The 14,942-nt window shown below is 48.6% G+C and overlaps 2 protein-coding genes across 4 annotated transcripts in view; one reads left to right on the forward strand and one right to left on the reverse strand.

Annotated features, from left to right (window-relative positions):
• LOC116439437 (alpha-2-macroglobulin-like protein 1) overlaps positions 1-6,287 on the forward strand; it is a 26,323-nt gene extending 20,036 nt beyond the window's left edge. The window contains exons 30-36 of the mRNA XM_032098951.1: positions 114-329; positions 434-558; positions 857-947; positions 1,695-1,763; positions 2,077-2,179; positions 2,306-2,347; positions 6,201-6,287. Of these exons, the coding sequence (XP_031954842.1) occupies positions 114-329; positions 434-558; positions 857-947; positions 1,695-1,763; positions 2,077-2,179; positions 2,306-2,346 (645 nt within the window). The 3' untranslated portion in view covers position 2,347; positions 6,201-6,287. The remainder of the gene's footprint in view (positions 1-113; positions 330-433; positions 559-856; positions 948-1,694; positions 1,764-2,076; positions 2,180-2,305; positions 2,348-6,200) is intronic.
• Positions 2,236-14,942, reverse strand: part of LOC116439427 (alpha-2-macroglobulin-like protein 1) — a 26,822-nt gene continuing 14,115 nt past the window's right edge. For 2 of the 3 annotated variants that reach the window (XM_032098938.1, XM_032098937.1), the window contains exons 18-36: positions 14,443-14,596; positions 13,430-13,658; positions 12,952-13,075; positions 12,651-12,772; positions 12,187-12,238; positions 11,711-11,794; positions 11,175-11,351; positions 10,789-10,870; positions 9,766-9,922; positions 9,115-9,189; positions 8,737-8,908; positions 8,048-8,262; positions 7,557-7,772; positions 7,046-7,161; positions 6,287-6,377; positions 5,931-5,999; positions 4,606-4,708; positions 3,905-3,946; positions 2,677-2,859 (exon numbers count right to left, since the gene is read on the reverse strand). In XM_032098938.1, the coding sequence (XP_031954829.1) occupies positions 3,906-3,946; positions 4,606-4,708; positions 5,931-5,999; positions 6,287-6,377; positions 7,046-7,161; positions 7,557-7,772; positions 8,048-8,262; positions 8,737-8,908; positions 9,115-9,189; positions 9,766-9,922; positions 10,789-10,870; positions 11,175-11,351; positions 11,711-11,794; positions 12,187-12,238; positions 12,651-12,772; positions 12,952-13,075; positions 13,430-13,658; positions 14,443-14,596 (2,279 nt within the window). In that variant the 3' untranslated portion in view covers positions 2,677-2,859; position 3,905. Of the gene's footprint in view, positions 2,363-2,676; positions 2,860-3,904; positions 3,947-4,605; positions 4,709-5,930; positions 6,000-6,286; positions 6,378-7,045; positions 7,162-7,556; positions 7,773-8,047; positions 8,263-8,736; positions 8,909-9,114; positions 9,190-9,765; positions 9,923-10,788; positions 10,871-11,174; positions 11,352-11,710; positions 11,795-12,186; positions 12,239-12,650; positions 12,773-12,951; positions 13,076-13,429; positions 13,659-14,442; positions 14,597-14,942 lie in introns of those variants that run through there. The other variant, XR_004238158.1, reaches the window with a different exon arrangement.

The raw sequence follows: 14,942 nt of genomic DNA on the forward strand, positions 1-14,942 counted from the left end.
TGGATCCTTTTGTACCCTAGGTTGGCAGCACAAGTCCTCTTGAGGTCTTCCAGTTCCAAGCCAGTTCATTACAGCTGATGCTTTCAGAGGAGTGACTGTCTCTCCCTCTCTAGGACACAGTTGTTGCCTTGCAAGCCTTAGCGAAATACGCAGCAAGGACGTTCAGCACATCAGGCCAGGCAGTCGTGAGGGTGAGGTCCCAGAGGGCCTTTGGGAAGGCTTTCCAGGTGAGCCGCCAGAAGCGGCTGCTGGTGCAGCAGGCAGCGCTGGTGGAGATCCCGGGACAGTTCCTGGTGCAGGCCCACGGCAGCAGCTGTGTCTTGGCTCAGGTGAGCAGGGGGGATGAGTGCAGAGAGAGGAGGACTCTGCCTCTTTTCTCCTGCATGAGATCATGCCTGGCCTGTCTGTTCTGCTCCTGGCCCTTATCCTGCAGGCAGTGCTGAGGTACCACGAGCCTTCCCCACGGACTGCTCTGATCTTCACACTGCGTGTCAGCACAGAGCTGACCAATTGTAGCCGGGCGAATCCGCGCGTCCTCACCGTCCGCATCCTCGCCAGGTGACCCCAAGGGCTGTTTCCTCCTCCAGCAAGATGGAGTGAGCTTGGGGACAGCAGCCAGAAGAGTGTCAGGGCTCTGATGGAGGGACCTGACCCTTGGGGTGAACAGGACAGAGGGTGAATCAGACAGGTGGAAGGCTTGGAGGGGGAAGGTGCTGGCTAACTCCTGCGAGAGGGAGCAGTGGCTGCTGTGTCCTCAGTCCCAGATGGGTACCTGGCTCAGGGTGTGGTGGGGGAGGGAAGGGGTGCTCAGAGGGCATTATCCTCAGCGAGTCTCTGTCTGTTTTTTCTTTTCCAGCTACATCGGGAGCAGAGTCACATCCAACATGGTGATCATAGAGGTCTCCCTGCTGTCTGGATTTGTCATGACTTCCAGATCCAGAATACTGGTAAGGACTTTGGAATAAAAAAACCCAGCACTACCCAGGTAAATGGATCCTGCCTGCTTACTCCTGTTGGGAATTGTTCATTTCAGGCTGGGAGGAGCTAAATTTGCAGGGGACCTTTGTTGTTGCAATTGCACCAAAACTCGTTGTTTTCCTACAGCCACCACAAAGGAGATCAGAGGTGGTTCAGCTTCTCCCACTGACAGTATTTGGACTTGAGCTAGAAACAAAGTGTACTGCTGGGTGTGCTAACACCAGGATTTCTTTGTCAGAAATTCTCAGACAGGATTTCTCAGAGACACTCTAGCTCTAGCTAAAAAGATTCTTTTTGTTTTTCAATTAAACCATAAACCAGAAAGATTAATTATTTGCACAGCCCCAATGCAGGTGTTTAAAAGCAGTCGAACACTCAGTGAGATGAAATAACAAGAATCTCTACTGGTGCCTGCACCCATTTGCTGACCAACGTATCAGTCATATGTACTACCCACACTGCCTCTGGTCCCCAGAGGGGGAGATTCCTCTGCCCTGGGCAGAGTCAGTGTGGTTCACACCTGAGATGCTCACAAGGGATGTCCAAGAGGGGCTAGCAAAGACATAACCACTCAAGCCCTTAGGCATGAGAAAGGCACAGTTCCACATGGAGTCCAGCTCTACACCTTCCTTTCACTAAAACAGTGGGTCCCTCAGGTCAGGAAACCTTACAGAAAATCCTCACAAATTTCCTTCTATCATTCTTTCCTATCCTAGCTGGAGAACAGAACCATTGTTAAGAAAATAGAAGTGAAAGCTAATGTGGTCTACATTTATCTGGAGAAGGTAAGTGAGAACAAAAGCATTTGGTGTGGCACAGTGAGAGCAAGAGATCAGAGGACAAGGAGCTGTGTGAGAAGCCTGAGGCTGGTCTAGGTAAGAAAAGAGCACTGGTAGAATTGGGGGCAGAGGAAGCTTGCCCAGTTTCATTGTTATTGGATTAGAGTAGTGCTATTTCTCACACAATACTCCATTTTAAAGTCCAGAATCTCTAATGGATTAGAGAAATGTAGTTCAGGAAAACATTCAAATCTGGGAAGATGAAGATGCTATGACTTCTTTCTCCCCTTCCTTGCTAATTTCCTTCCATCTCCACTAGCTCAATGATGAATCTCAGACTTTCATTCTGCAACTGGAACAAGTAATTCGGGTGAAGAACCTGAAACCAGCCAGCATCAAAATCTATGATTACTACCAGCCAGGTGGGTTGCAGATTTCCTGCTACTCTGGTGTTGGGAGCCGAGTTCCTGGTTCTCTGGCTGTGAAAAGACATGCGGTCTTCTCTGTGAGCATCGATGTGCAATCACCTTCCTCATTTCTTTTTGCAGAGGAGCGAGCCTTGGCTGAATACAGAGCCGTCTGTAATTGAGGTAGGCAGCAAGTTCCTGTGTGATACCAACAATGGCATCAGGAAATGGTGGGTCTTGGGTGGGAAATACAGAATATAAGCAAAGACAGGAAGGGGAATGGTAAGCAGTGGGGAGCACATGCCCAGCTAGAAACAGGAAGTATCTGTGTCTAGGTCTATGGAGCAGATCTCTTTTGAAGCACTGGTGGATGCTCTACCTCCTCCTGTGCACGTCTGCAACTGGAGGGGCAGAGATTTGCACATGAGCAGAGGTGGAGAACTTATTTTTCCCAGCTGCTCTTAAAAGCAATTTTCCTGGTTTAGGAGAAAAACAGTAAACCTGAATAGTCATTCAGTCAGACAGTTCTAGTCTCCTACTTTTAATAAGATGCCACGCACAGTCTGAGCCTTCCAGAAACTAACAGGAAATTCCAAGCATTTTCTCTTGTCTTCATATCTCCATGTGGTGACAGCTGGCAGGGGTAACAAAGGACTGATGGACAGAGACTGCAGAGGAGGGATCTATCCCTGTTCCTGTGAAGACAATAAAGGATAAAAAAAAAAAAAAAAATCTTTGAAGTATTAAAAGTAACCACTGGGAACTCAGGGGCATTTTGTGCACCTTGTGACCAAATGGTACTGTCAGACCTCTTATCACCCAGAGGGTTGCTGGGCACTGGAACAGGTTTCCCCAGGAAGTGGTCCCAGCACCAAGCCTGATGGAGTTCAAGAAGCATTTGGACAATGCTCTCAGGCACATGGTGTGACTCTGAGGTGTCCTGTGCAGGCACAGGAGCTGGACTCCATGATCCTTGTAGGTCCCTTCCAACTCAGAATATTTTATGATCCTAAGGTTCTCTCTCACTTTACCTATACAAAGCCCATGTCAGAACCTCCACTGAGGTGGGGGCTTGTGGCAGGCATCTGAAGACAGGGCTGTGTGCCTCCCTACAGGTGATTAATGGAGCAGGTGCTTTCCTCAGTCTTGTGGGCTGTGGGCAGGAAAGCACACAGGTGCAAGGAAAGTTTAGAGCAGGGGCAGGCACTGGCCAAGCTTAAGCTTTGCCTTTGCTCAGCCTGGAAAGAGGATGGGCAGGTGTCCATTCCGTAGTGTGGATCAGAAGCCAGGCTGAGATGGACAAAGGCTTGGCACTGAAAGGGAGTCAGGCCCTGCAGTAAGGGTGAGCATGGCATGTTGTGTGCACAGGGCTGCAGGGATGTGAAACGACAGGGAAAGTGCCAGGAAAAGGAACTGTGGTGATGTGAATAAAGTGTATTTGATGCAAAGTGCCAGCACTGTCTGGTGATAGCGCTTGGTATATGCAGCCCTTGTTTTCTGGAACGTATCTCCAACTCTGTCATGATCTTGTCACATCAAATCTTCTACTTCAGTTCTCTCTCCCTCAGTTTAACCACTAGGATACAGGAACTCACCCTTGCTTGGCATTGCAAATTGCTTTCTACCCTGGACCTGCAGTCTGGCAAGTTTCTTGACCAAGGGCCTTTGCCTGCATCTCCCTCCCTTTCTATATTCTTCAGGACCATGTCTGTGATAACAAAAGCGGTGTTGGGCCCTCACCTCACTCACACGGGACACTGTAGCTCATCACTGCAGTTTCTTCTGGAAGACAAGAAAAAAAGTGCTAGTGAGATACGTTGATGAAAACCCACTAAAGCAATCCAGCATTGTGCCACTGTTCCTAGGAGAGGTGTTCCCAAAGTTTACAGGCTACAACTCCCCCCTGCTTGACACATGAAACCACTGGTGTGTGCCCATGACTCTGCAGCTTGTCAGGATTCACCCAAGGCAGGAGGCCATAAGTCCCAAAAAGCTCCATCACGGTTATGAATTCCTCACTTTCTGAAGGAATAGCAATCCCTGACACGTGTCTAGCCTTTCTTCCCACTTGGGACCCCACAGAAGAGAGGACAAGTTGGTTTTGGTGTCATTCTTCTGAGGGGGCCCTTACTCTTCTGAGTCATCCCCTCGCTATGGTTCTTCTGCCTTTGCTGTCTCCCACAAGGTAAGTGTTCAAAAGGACAGCTCCTTGCTCCACTCTTATTGGGAGAGCCAGACCTTGAGTGGTTCTACATGCCAGCTTCAGAGAGAAGGACCCACCATTTTGAAAACCAACAGGTTAAGTTCATGCCTACAGAGCTTCTAAGGAACAGTCAGATAACCATGTCAGGGATGGTATTGTCTTAGACTCAATGAAATAAAGAAATTTTCTTTCCAGAAGTACATTTGGGTAGTTTTTACAGTACAGCATCTGAGCTCACCTGGCATGTAGTAATCATAGATCTTGATATTAGCTGGTTTATGATCCTTCACTTGCATGTCCTGCTCCACCAGGAAAGTGTAGGTTTGAGGCTGTCTAGTCAGCTAAGACCAAGAAATGCAAAGATTAGAAACAGAAATAAAGTCCTGTAAGTCAACCCCTTTCACCTGATTGCACTCAGGCTCTTTGGAGACCTCACCACTGCAACAGATCTGTTCTGCTTTCTAGAACATCTCAGAAATATCTTTTACTTCCCATTATGTGACTATCTCCTCTTTTTGGTCACCAAATTTAACTCTGCTCATGAGGAACTTCAAACCTACAGAGTCAGTGTGCATTAAGTACCTAAAAGGAGCGCTAGTGTTCCCCACCAGTCCCACCTTCCCATCCCGATCTGCTCTGAGCTCCTTCATGCATCTTGCCTCAGTGGCTTCTTTCTTATTCACAGTGACATCAGCTCTTATTGTCCAGTCTCACATAACCCTCATCATGAACCAGACAAATACAAGCTGTGGATGAACATCTGCTGCAGGGGAGTAGTTACATGACCTGCTGTTGACTGGGGTGCACCTTGTGCTACCTGGCAGCCTGAGCTGAAATATTTCTCTGTATTGCCTTTCTGCTCTGTGCTGTAGACATAGAGAAAGCAGCATCTCTGCTAGCCTAATGCATCCACGTGACACTAACCCACTCCCTATGGGGCCAGGTTAGCTCAGCTTGCTGACAGAAACTGAGGGTGAACAATCACAGGAATGCTCCTTAGAAATGCTGAAGTTTTAAATACACTCCAGGTCTCATTTCTGGTGCTGTTTAGCTATTCAGGGAACCAAAAAAAAGCTGATCGTTAATCTGTTGATTTGTGAGGCTGTGGAGTGAGCACTTCTGTTCACACAACCATCTGGTTTCGTTTCAAATGATCTTAGCAAAATCCAGGAGCAATCTTGTATGCCCCCTGCTGCATTCAGGTTGCTTAAGAGCTTTCTAAGATTTCAGACTTGCTTGGATTTACTAGATGGATCTTATTACTACTCCCCAGTCCTGATCAGGCACCATATATATGGACTTTCAATAGTCTCTGAACAGTGCCAACAGATGTAGGCTTAACATCAGAGTTTGTCTTGTTTCACTCAAGTTAAGTGGCCCGGTAAGTGGCTCTACAGATGAACAACTGCAGACTGACACTTCTCCAGATCAGCAAATGTGGCTGGTATGCAGGAACAACAGCTCTGGATAGTTAAAATAGTAATGAAACCAGTAAACAAGAATAAAAGCTATCTGTCAGTCCATAGCCCCTTTAATGACGATGTTAGCCCAAATTACACTCACTTCCTCCAGGTAGAGAACAACTTGGTCAACTTTGCTTTCAACTTTCTTCACTAAAGGCATTTTCTTTAGCTGAAAACAGGGGGGAAAGATCAGAAAGGCTTTAATACAAAGCAGAAATATTCAGAGGCATTTGTCCTTGTGAGAGTATGGGCAAAATATTTACATGGCCAGGGAATCTGTTGATGTAGGGAAAGGCAAGGTGCAGCTTGGAAGAGACTTTGGGTATAAAGGTTTCTTAGGAGGAAAATAACCCTGTTTCTCTGCCCACAGGAATGATCACATTGCAGCATACAGTCCTGCATGATGGACATCCATCACTGTTCCCATCCCAGCTGGACACAAATTCACGGTCTCACCTCTTCCAGTGAACCTGCCACGGGGCTGTATCCAGACAGCAGCTCCACTTGGATCAGGACCATGTTGGTGGACACACGGTTCCCTGTGTAGCTGCAGCAGGAACCCAGGGGACAGCACTAATGTTACTTTCTGAGCCATGATCTCCAGATACTCCAGCCCAGCTTTGGTACTCAGGTGGAGGAACGTGCCTTTCTTTCCAGTGTTTCTCCTGCAAGCATACCTGTTTCTGTACAGTAATAAATCTTTGTGCTTCCCTTGATCTCGCTTTTAATTGTGCTGAGCCAAGGAGAGTAAGTTCCTTGGAAGCCTCCTGGTGTTACCTTCTTTAGGCATGGCAGGGAATATCACATCCTATGCCTGTTCTCTTGGCAGTTCTGTCCCAAGCCAGGCAGGAGTACAGCACAGGAGAGTGGTGTGACAGTCAACCAGGAGCAGAGGAGGGAACACTTAGGAATATGTGTCCATCCCACAGGACCTTCACATCATTAGTGTTTTGAGACCTTACCCTAGAAGGGGGTGAGACCCACAGACCTTGGGAGAACTTGTGGTGAGTGGCATGGTACAAGACAGGACTGCAGCCTGAGCCACCCCTCTGGGGCCTTGTGCCTCTCACCCAGCTGGGGAGAGCACAGTAAAATGAGTGGGGTCACCTCAGCACTTGGACCCCACATGTGAAGGGGAATCCTGCCATCAAGAGATTGGTGGTGCCAGAAGCCTCTCAGCACAGGGGAGGAAAGGGGCAACTGAGTGTCTCCTACCGAGCACGAATGGTGACAGGGAACCGAGTGGCGTCGGGTGCGGTGCACTCCGTCTGCACAGATATGGCAAAGGTGGCCTCACTCCTCACGGGAGGGATGTGGTACCTCAGGGCGGCCTGCTAGGACAGAAAGAGGCTGGATGGCAGAGAATAGCAGGGTTTTTTTGCTGGAGAGTATCCTCATCTAGACTAAGCTGCTGTTTGCTGTCTTGTATTGGTGTAAGAGAAAACTATGCAGCAGAAGCAGAGGTTCTGCTAGGAGTGCACTGCTCCTGATGGATTTCTTGGAGGAGAGGAGCTGCTGTGGCTAGGTAGAGATGACCCAGACTTCATTTGGGGAATAGCTGTTACCTTCCTGTTGGATCACAATTACCCCCACCAGCTTTGAAGCCCAGATTCTTGCATGTTATTGCAGCAGGTTGTTTTCACTGTTGGCTAAGTAGCAAGGTAAGATGTCCACTGGCTTTCAAGGCTTTTCACCAGACACACTTTTTCTTCCTGGCTGGACTTACCTGCAGGAAAAGACACCCGTGGCCCTGCACACGCAGGGTATAATCTTGGGCAATGGCTGGCAGCTCCACTGTCTGTAGCAGGAGGCGATTGCTTTTGTCTACTCTGAAGTTTTGGCTGAACCCCTTGGAAGTGAGAGAAACCTGAAGATCAGGGCTATCCTTGCTGAAGATGGTGGTTGCATACAGGGCTAGGGCTTCCAGAGCAACAACTGTGTCCTGAGGAAAGAGAAAAAACATCAGGAAAAGTAGGATTCCTGCTTCCTATGCATGCCCAGTCCTTAGCCTTTCCCTCCCTCATACTGTAGCTATAGCACAATAAGGGTTGAGCTTTTCCCTTTGGCTTTTAGCATGGGCTTATCCATAACTCCCAGGACATGTAAATCCATACATCCTCTTCTAATTTACTCTTTTTTTACTATGGGCTGTTAGAACCCATTGCTCTCAAAAAACTAGCATCAAATTTGAAGATGATGATGGCTCGAGGGGGTTACCTGCGTTGAAGCAAAGCCTCCATATGGGTTTTGCTGCTTAGTGAGCCAAGACACAATCTGGGATGCCTTTTTGATTTCATCTGATGACAAACTTGACTTTGTAAGGTGAGCCATGAGGATACTAGATGTCAATTCCACATCAACGGATGGAGCTCGATACCAAGATAGGGAATCTTCTTCCTGTTTGGACTGTTGACTCCAGAATATTTGGTCATCTAGAGGTGGAGTGGGAACATTTATGGAGCATGTAGCTGTATCTAGTGACCCTGGAGTTCTACTTAGCCCCTGTATATAGGTACTAAATGAACATGTACATTGGACACAATACAGTTGGATGATACATGGGTGCATAGCTCCCTATTTGCTCCCCACACCCTGCTTTTCCCAGTAAAGCCCTAGGCCTGCTGGGGAGGAGCTCCATAATATCCATGAAATATCCAATCCGTGGTTTGGATGACTGTGAGGCCAGACACCAGGACTGTGAGATCATCCATAGAGACAGTCTCATAGTGTGGATATAACCTGGGACACCTTGGCAAACTGAGGCTTGGACAGCCAAGCCTTGGACTCCCCACAAAGCTCTGGCAGTACCCCCCCAACTCCTGCCCTCCATTCCCATGGTTGTTCAACCCAGGGATTTCCACAAAGTTCTGCCGTGGCCCTCCCTCCTGCCCCAGAGTCTTTGGTACCTGATATTATGGCAGCCTTATCCAATCTTTTGAGGATTTTCTGCCTGAGCGCCTTGTCACCTGCCACTGCAAAGGCATTTGCAGCCAGTGCCAGGCTGTAGAGGTTGGGACTGCCAGTATCAGCATTGACCAGGTCCCTTATACATTTCAGAGCTTTCCCCACAACTGGGTCCTAGGATAAAATTGAAAGCACACTTGTTATGGAGAGGGTGTTTGGGAAGGGAATGCAGATTTCACACGTGCAGAGGAGGGTGGGAAGAGGGACAGCACACAAAGGGACATGACGGATAACAACCCCCATGTGCACAAAGGCAGAGCCCAGGAGGCACTGTCTGCGAGAGGCTGCGCACACAGCCCGCTCCTGCTGCCAATACTCACGGAGTGAGGCATCCCTGAGTGTATGAGAGCTGTCACGATCACAGAGCTCAGCCCCAGGCCTTCCTCCACTGCACCCTGCAGCCACCACAAAACACAGAAGAGGGCTGCTGTGAGAAGGAAGAGGGGAAAATCTTCCAGTGCCTTCTGCTCCCCTAGTAAAAGCCAGCACAGGCAACAGTGCTGGTCCTATTCCTTCTCCTAAGGAAGTGACAGGACTGGTATCCACTTTTAAAGGTCCTGCTTACCAGAGCACTTCTCTGCCGGGGTTTCCCAATCTCCTCTGGGTAGCTGATTGCTTCCCTCTGCTGAGCACATTCCCCTTTCCCCTCCCAAATGTAAGATTTTCAGTAGCGGATTTCAATGCCAGAAGAAAGTGATGTTCCCACAACCCCACTGCAAGGTGGCATGTGTTAGCTTTTGAGATTGAGGTAGGGCAGGCACTGCTTCAGTTCCCATGTGCACATCGTCAAATGCAAACCTTCATCATTCATAACTTGTAAAAGTGCCACCACGACTAGGCAACCCTGAGTGTCACCAAGGCTCTTCAGAGCCTTCCTCCTGCAGCAGAGTTCATTTGTTCTTGGCACCCAAGCTGGACCAGAAAGCGACGGAGCTCTGAGGTACCTAATGAACCACCAGGACATGTCATACCATCAGACCATTGTTGAAGAGTTTCCCCACACTCTTGAAGCAGCCAGATGGAGTCTGACTTTTAATCAGGGCACTGGCAGCATCCTTTATATTTTGTTCATCTATGTGGATGAAGTGCTGGGCTTGGCTGAAGGTCTTCAGGACAAGAGCCGTAAGCCTAGAGCCAAGGAAGGAAGAAGGAAATAGAACTGAACTGCCGCTTGATGCACGTTTCCCAGAGGAGACAGGAGTCTCTGTGTCTTCTCCTACATCATCCATGTAGAAATACCAGCAGGCCAAAGCCCCTGTGCAGATGGAGAACTGGAAGCAATGCGCATGAGTTAGATGCTCATGAAGCTTGAGCTCAGAGCCATCTGCAGCAGGAGAGAAAAAATTCAATTCTCCAGCCCCTCAGAGCTCTGCTAATTTCAACAGGATGCTTTGTTGCCCTGGAGGGTTGACATTTAGTGAGATCACTCAGACCCATTCCCCACCCTGTTCAGGCATAAAGCATTCTGAAAAACCTGTAAAGAAGGTGCTTTTGCTGCTGAGTTTTCAGAATCAATCTTGTTTGGGGTGCTCAAGCACAAACAATCCAACAGGGGTACTTCAAGTTAGTTCATTGTCACATTTGACAGAGGTGTTCCATAGACTAAGAGGATATGTATACATATCGAAACAGATAAATAGGGAAAGTGACGGCATATTGGGGAGTGTGAAACCTGGCATGACATAAATGTTATGGAAAAAGAGGTGGATATTGCTCTGGTTTCAGCTAGGGTGGAGTTAATTTCTTCCCAGTAGCTGTTCCAGTGCCATGTTTTGGATTTGGAATGAGAATGGTGTTGAGCAAGCAGCTGTGTGGTGCTTAATTTCCACCTGGGCTTAAACCACGACACTTTCCAAAAGGTCTCAGGAGCAATTTCTGCTCAAAACTCCACAGCTTCAGACCGCCTCAGTTTCCCCAGACCAAAATCCAAGCCAGCTCAAGCCTTACCAAGTCACACTGTTGTTCCCCAGTCATGTCTGGATATTGTTGCTTACCAAGTGTTTCCTGGCTCACTTCCTTCCCCAAAGGCACTGTATGAGCCATCCGTGTGCTTGTACAGGAGCTGTCGCTGATATCCTGCGGGAAGAGGCTGGGGGTAGTGAAGATACTGTGTGCCTGTCATGTTCTCCAGGTGCCAACCTGCCCCACCAATCCTGCTGATCATTACAGAGAGCATTATCTCTGAGGAATTTAGCAGAGGGGTGCCATGTACCACTTGTTCCTCTGACACGCAGTAGCCTGATTTACACTGCTGTAATCACCATGGTGTCAGGCAAGTGATGCTGCACAAATCCTGCTCAGCACCAGGCCTCTGCTGAGGCTCCTACCACACAAGTACTGTCATGGACATCACCAGCTTAACGAGTAGAAATCCACTCACCGCTTTCCAGATAGCCAATTGCCTTCTGTTTGATTTCTGGAGTCAGCTGTCCTGTTTCTTCAAGGTACCGTGTGATAAAGACGTTTGGGGCAAAATGAACCATATTCTGCTCACCACAGCCACTGGACATCTGGAGAAGCTCATCTATGTTGTCCAGTGCTGTTCCCATAATGTCACCTGTAAGACAGAACCATGGCTTTGGGAGCCATACATATTCTTGCATGTAAAACAATTCTGGTCTCACAGATTCTCTGGATAACCTCCTAAGACTGATCTCAGTTCACCACTGCTCATATGATGTCTACAGACTCTAGGAACAGTGATATGGTACGTGGCTGTCTTTCCCTTGGCTTGGTGAAATTATACATCCATCCAGTGCCACTTGTATAGGAGAGATGGGATACTGCTCTGGAAGACAGTATTGCTGTACATATTCCCTCTTATTACTCCGTTTGCTAAAGAAGACACAGTGGCACCAGAAGAGATGTGTCCTGCAGGGAAAAGTATTACTTCCCAAGACTCTTCTAAAAACTCACCTAAGAAAGAGATGTGGGCTCTCTCTGACCCAAGGACGATGTTCTCTGGCATAGTGAAAGAGATTGTCTCTGAAGCTGAAGTTCCTGCAAACGGCAAAAACATCAGAACAACAGGCATAAGGGAGATGGCAGAGTCACAGGCCAGGAGGTGGTGTAAACAAGGCTGGGATCACCTCATCAGTGGGTGGAATCAGCATTCAGAAGAGAGGATGACATGGACATCTAGCCACCCACTGATGAGGATCTGTGATGCGGTTAGACTGTGGCTTGATGTAGCTAGGAGCTTTTAGTACTGGGTAGGGCTGAATGGCTTTACCTACCCATAAAAGCTCCAAAATCCCTGACTTTCTGCTCCCTACACTCCTCCAGATAGTCCTAGAGTTGTTCAGACACCACACTGCTTCCATCTGATCTCCTCGTTCTGTGCACAAGCACGGCCCCGGTAGTACGACAGTATCTGGAGTCTCTGCACCTACCTTCAGGGCACAGGAGTGAGGTGTGGGTCTTTTCCTCCATCTGCCCCTCTGCCTGGTGGGGAAAAGGCTGGTCAGCTTAGAAGGGAGAGCAGTAAAATCAGAGAGCAGCTGTGCAGCACCCCACCTTCCTGCAAGCACCTTTCCCATCCTCGTGGGCCATGGCAAAGGGCTTCACACAGACAGCAGAGGTATCTGTGCCAACAGTGAAGTTGTACTGGGAAGCAGGTTTCTAGGCTGCTAGATGGCTTTTGACCCCATTGCCCTGAGAGCAAGCAGTTCTGACATTTCTGTCCCATCCAGTGGAGGAGATCATGCTCCAGTCCAATCTACCCTTAGAATCACTCCTTGACCAGCCTTGCTGAGAATTGTGCCCACCTCCCCAGCTGATTCTTCCTTTCCAGAGCCACCCAGTTTTGAGCCTGACCCAGCTCCAACCTCAGCAGAACCCTGCAGTGCAGCCTGACCTTCACCAGCAGGTGTTTAACCACTGTGTCCTTCCCTCCAGACTCTGGCACAACAGCTGTACGCTCCATGCAAACATCTTCCCGCTCCATCACCTCAGCAGTGACAGTGAAATTCACCTTCCCTAAAAAACAAAGCATCAAGGGGCCGGTTGGCACATCTATGCCTACGTTTGAGTTTGCTCAGCCTAGGGCTGCTCACTCATGTTTTGCAGAGTAGGCCATCTCCCTTCCAGCCCAGCTCTAGCTTCCTCAAGTAGCTCTGCCAGTGCCTCCCACTCCTGCTCCTCCCTTGACCCCTTACCTAATTTTGTAGCCTTCACATCCCAGGAAAATGTTTTTGCTGAATCAGGGCACAGGCAAAGAGTGAATCTGACATTTTCATGCAGAAATTCAAAATCCCTGGAGTCCATTAGGCTAAGCTGGAGCTAGAGGTGAAACAAAAGGGGGTTCAGGTTACAGAGCTGCTGCTGCTGCGTTTTTCCATTCAGGTCCTTGATTCAAATAACAATCAATCCCAGAAGCCAGGGGTGAGTATGATGATGGCCTCTTGCAGTATCTGTGGGACACCAGCAGTGTCCCATGGACATGCAATCATGTAAGGTTTAGCTTCTGGGGAGGGATAAACTGGCCAGTGATGGCTCTGTGTGGAATTAAATTGAACAGCTTCTTTGGTGTCTTTTCCAATACCTAAGAAGGCAGCCCCTTCGTTTGGAGCTCTATTAGTAAAGTAGTTTCCACACATTCCTCTGTTCCAAACCATCCTGGAGGGAGTCACTCACCGCCATGCACTGCTTCAGGTAGCTGAAGACTTTGACTTTCAGGGGAAATGACTCTCCACGGAAAACAGAGTAGGGCAAAGTGGGTTCCACGAAGAAGGGCTTGAAGCTCCGCAGGCTGGTGGGCTCTGAGATTCCCAACCCATGGCTCTCCGAGGTGCAGAAGGTCATGGCTCTCCAGTCTGTGATACTGTCAGGTACTGTGACAGCTAGCTCAGCAGCCCCTGAATCACTGAGGAGAAAACAGAGTAGAATTTTTTCACACCCTGGGAAGATTTCCCTTGGGAAGAAAAATGCAGAAATTCAGACTATGAAATGGAAGTGCGTGTGAAGGTGTGGGGATTCCTGGCAAGTAGGACAGAGGTATGGGAAGGATAGCAAATAGGTGGACAAGGAATGACTGAGAGGAAAATGCGACCCAAAATTTGCTTCTGAGCAGTGTTGCACCTGAAATTTTTCTTTTGTGTGAGCATACAGGGCTCACAGGGGTCTGTGTTATACACCCAGTCTGTGCCATGGAGCATAGTGTGACATTTCCTATTGGGAAGGTGTGGGGACAACGGAACATGTCTCTTCTGAGGTGCATATTGATAGGATAAAAGGTAACATACAGTAGGAACATGGGAGATTCTGACCTGGCCTAAGAAAATACCACGAGGATGGTCAAACACTGAAACACAGTTTGAGGAATCTCCATCCTTGGGGATACAGAGTGCTTGACTACAACTTGATCTAACCAGACCTGCCGTGTGTAGAATGCTGAGCTATGGATCTGTGGAGGCCTCTCACATCCTGCAAGAGTCTGTGATGCTAAATTCCTAGAAGCATTTGGAAAATCTCAAGCAGAGACAGGAACTGTACCAAAACTCTGTTGTCCTTATCCACTTCTTCATAGCTCCCTCTTTTCTTTCACGCACAGAAGGCAATAATGCTCTGTCTCTGCTCCTGCCCATTCCCTCTGCCGTGTCTGGTAGAAAGTCAGTATGCCTGTGGAGCCACAGCCCATGATTACTCACTTGATGGGAACCAGAGTCCAGATGAATGTCTCTGGGAACCAGGTACGTGCTGGTGCTGACTCGCTGCCCAGCTCAGTGTGCTCAGCCTCAGCAGCTTCAACAGCAGCATCTAGTTCTGGGTACAAGCTCTCTGAGACTGCCAGCTCATCGAAAGCTATTGGGAATACAAGCATTCATTCAAAGCAGAGCAACTGTGAAACCAGAAAGGAGTTCAGCCAGGAAAAGCCCAGTTCTCCATCCCTCCCACTCCCGCCCCAAACCCCCTCATCCTCTCCCAGATGCCCTCAACTCACTTCACTATTGTCTTCCACAAGACAACCCAGGAGACCAGGGGGATTCCAGCATGTGTGTTCTCCCCCATGAGACATTTTACCTGCTCACAGTTTTGCTCTCACTCCCTGCAGGAAAGCCTAGATACTGCCCAATGCCAATCTTGGCTCACTCTCTGGTTTCCAGAAAGACCTTTCCTAGTCTTACAAACGGATTTTCTTTTCTGAGAC

Source organism: Corvus moneduloides, chromosome 2 (genome assembly GCF_009650955.1).
Source record: "Corvus moneduloides isolate bCorMon1 chromosome 2, bCorMon1.pri, whole genome shotgun sequence".
NCBI classification, from domain to species: Eukaryota; Metazoa; Chordata; class Aves; order Passeriformes; family Corvidae; genus Corvus; species Corvus moneduloides.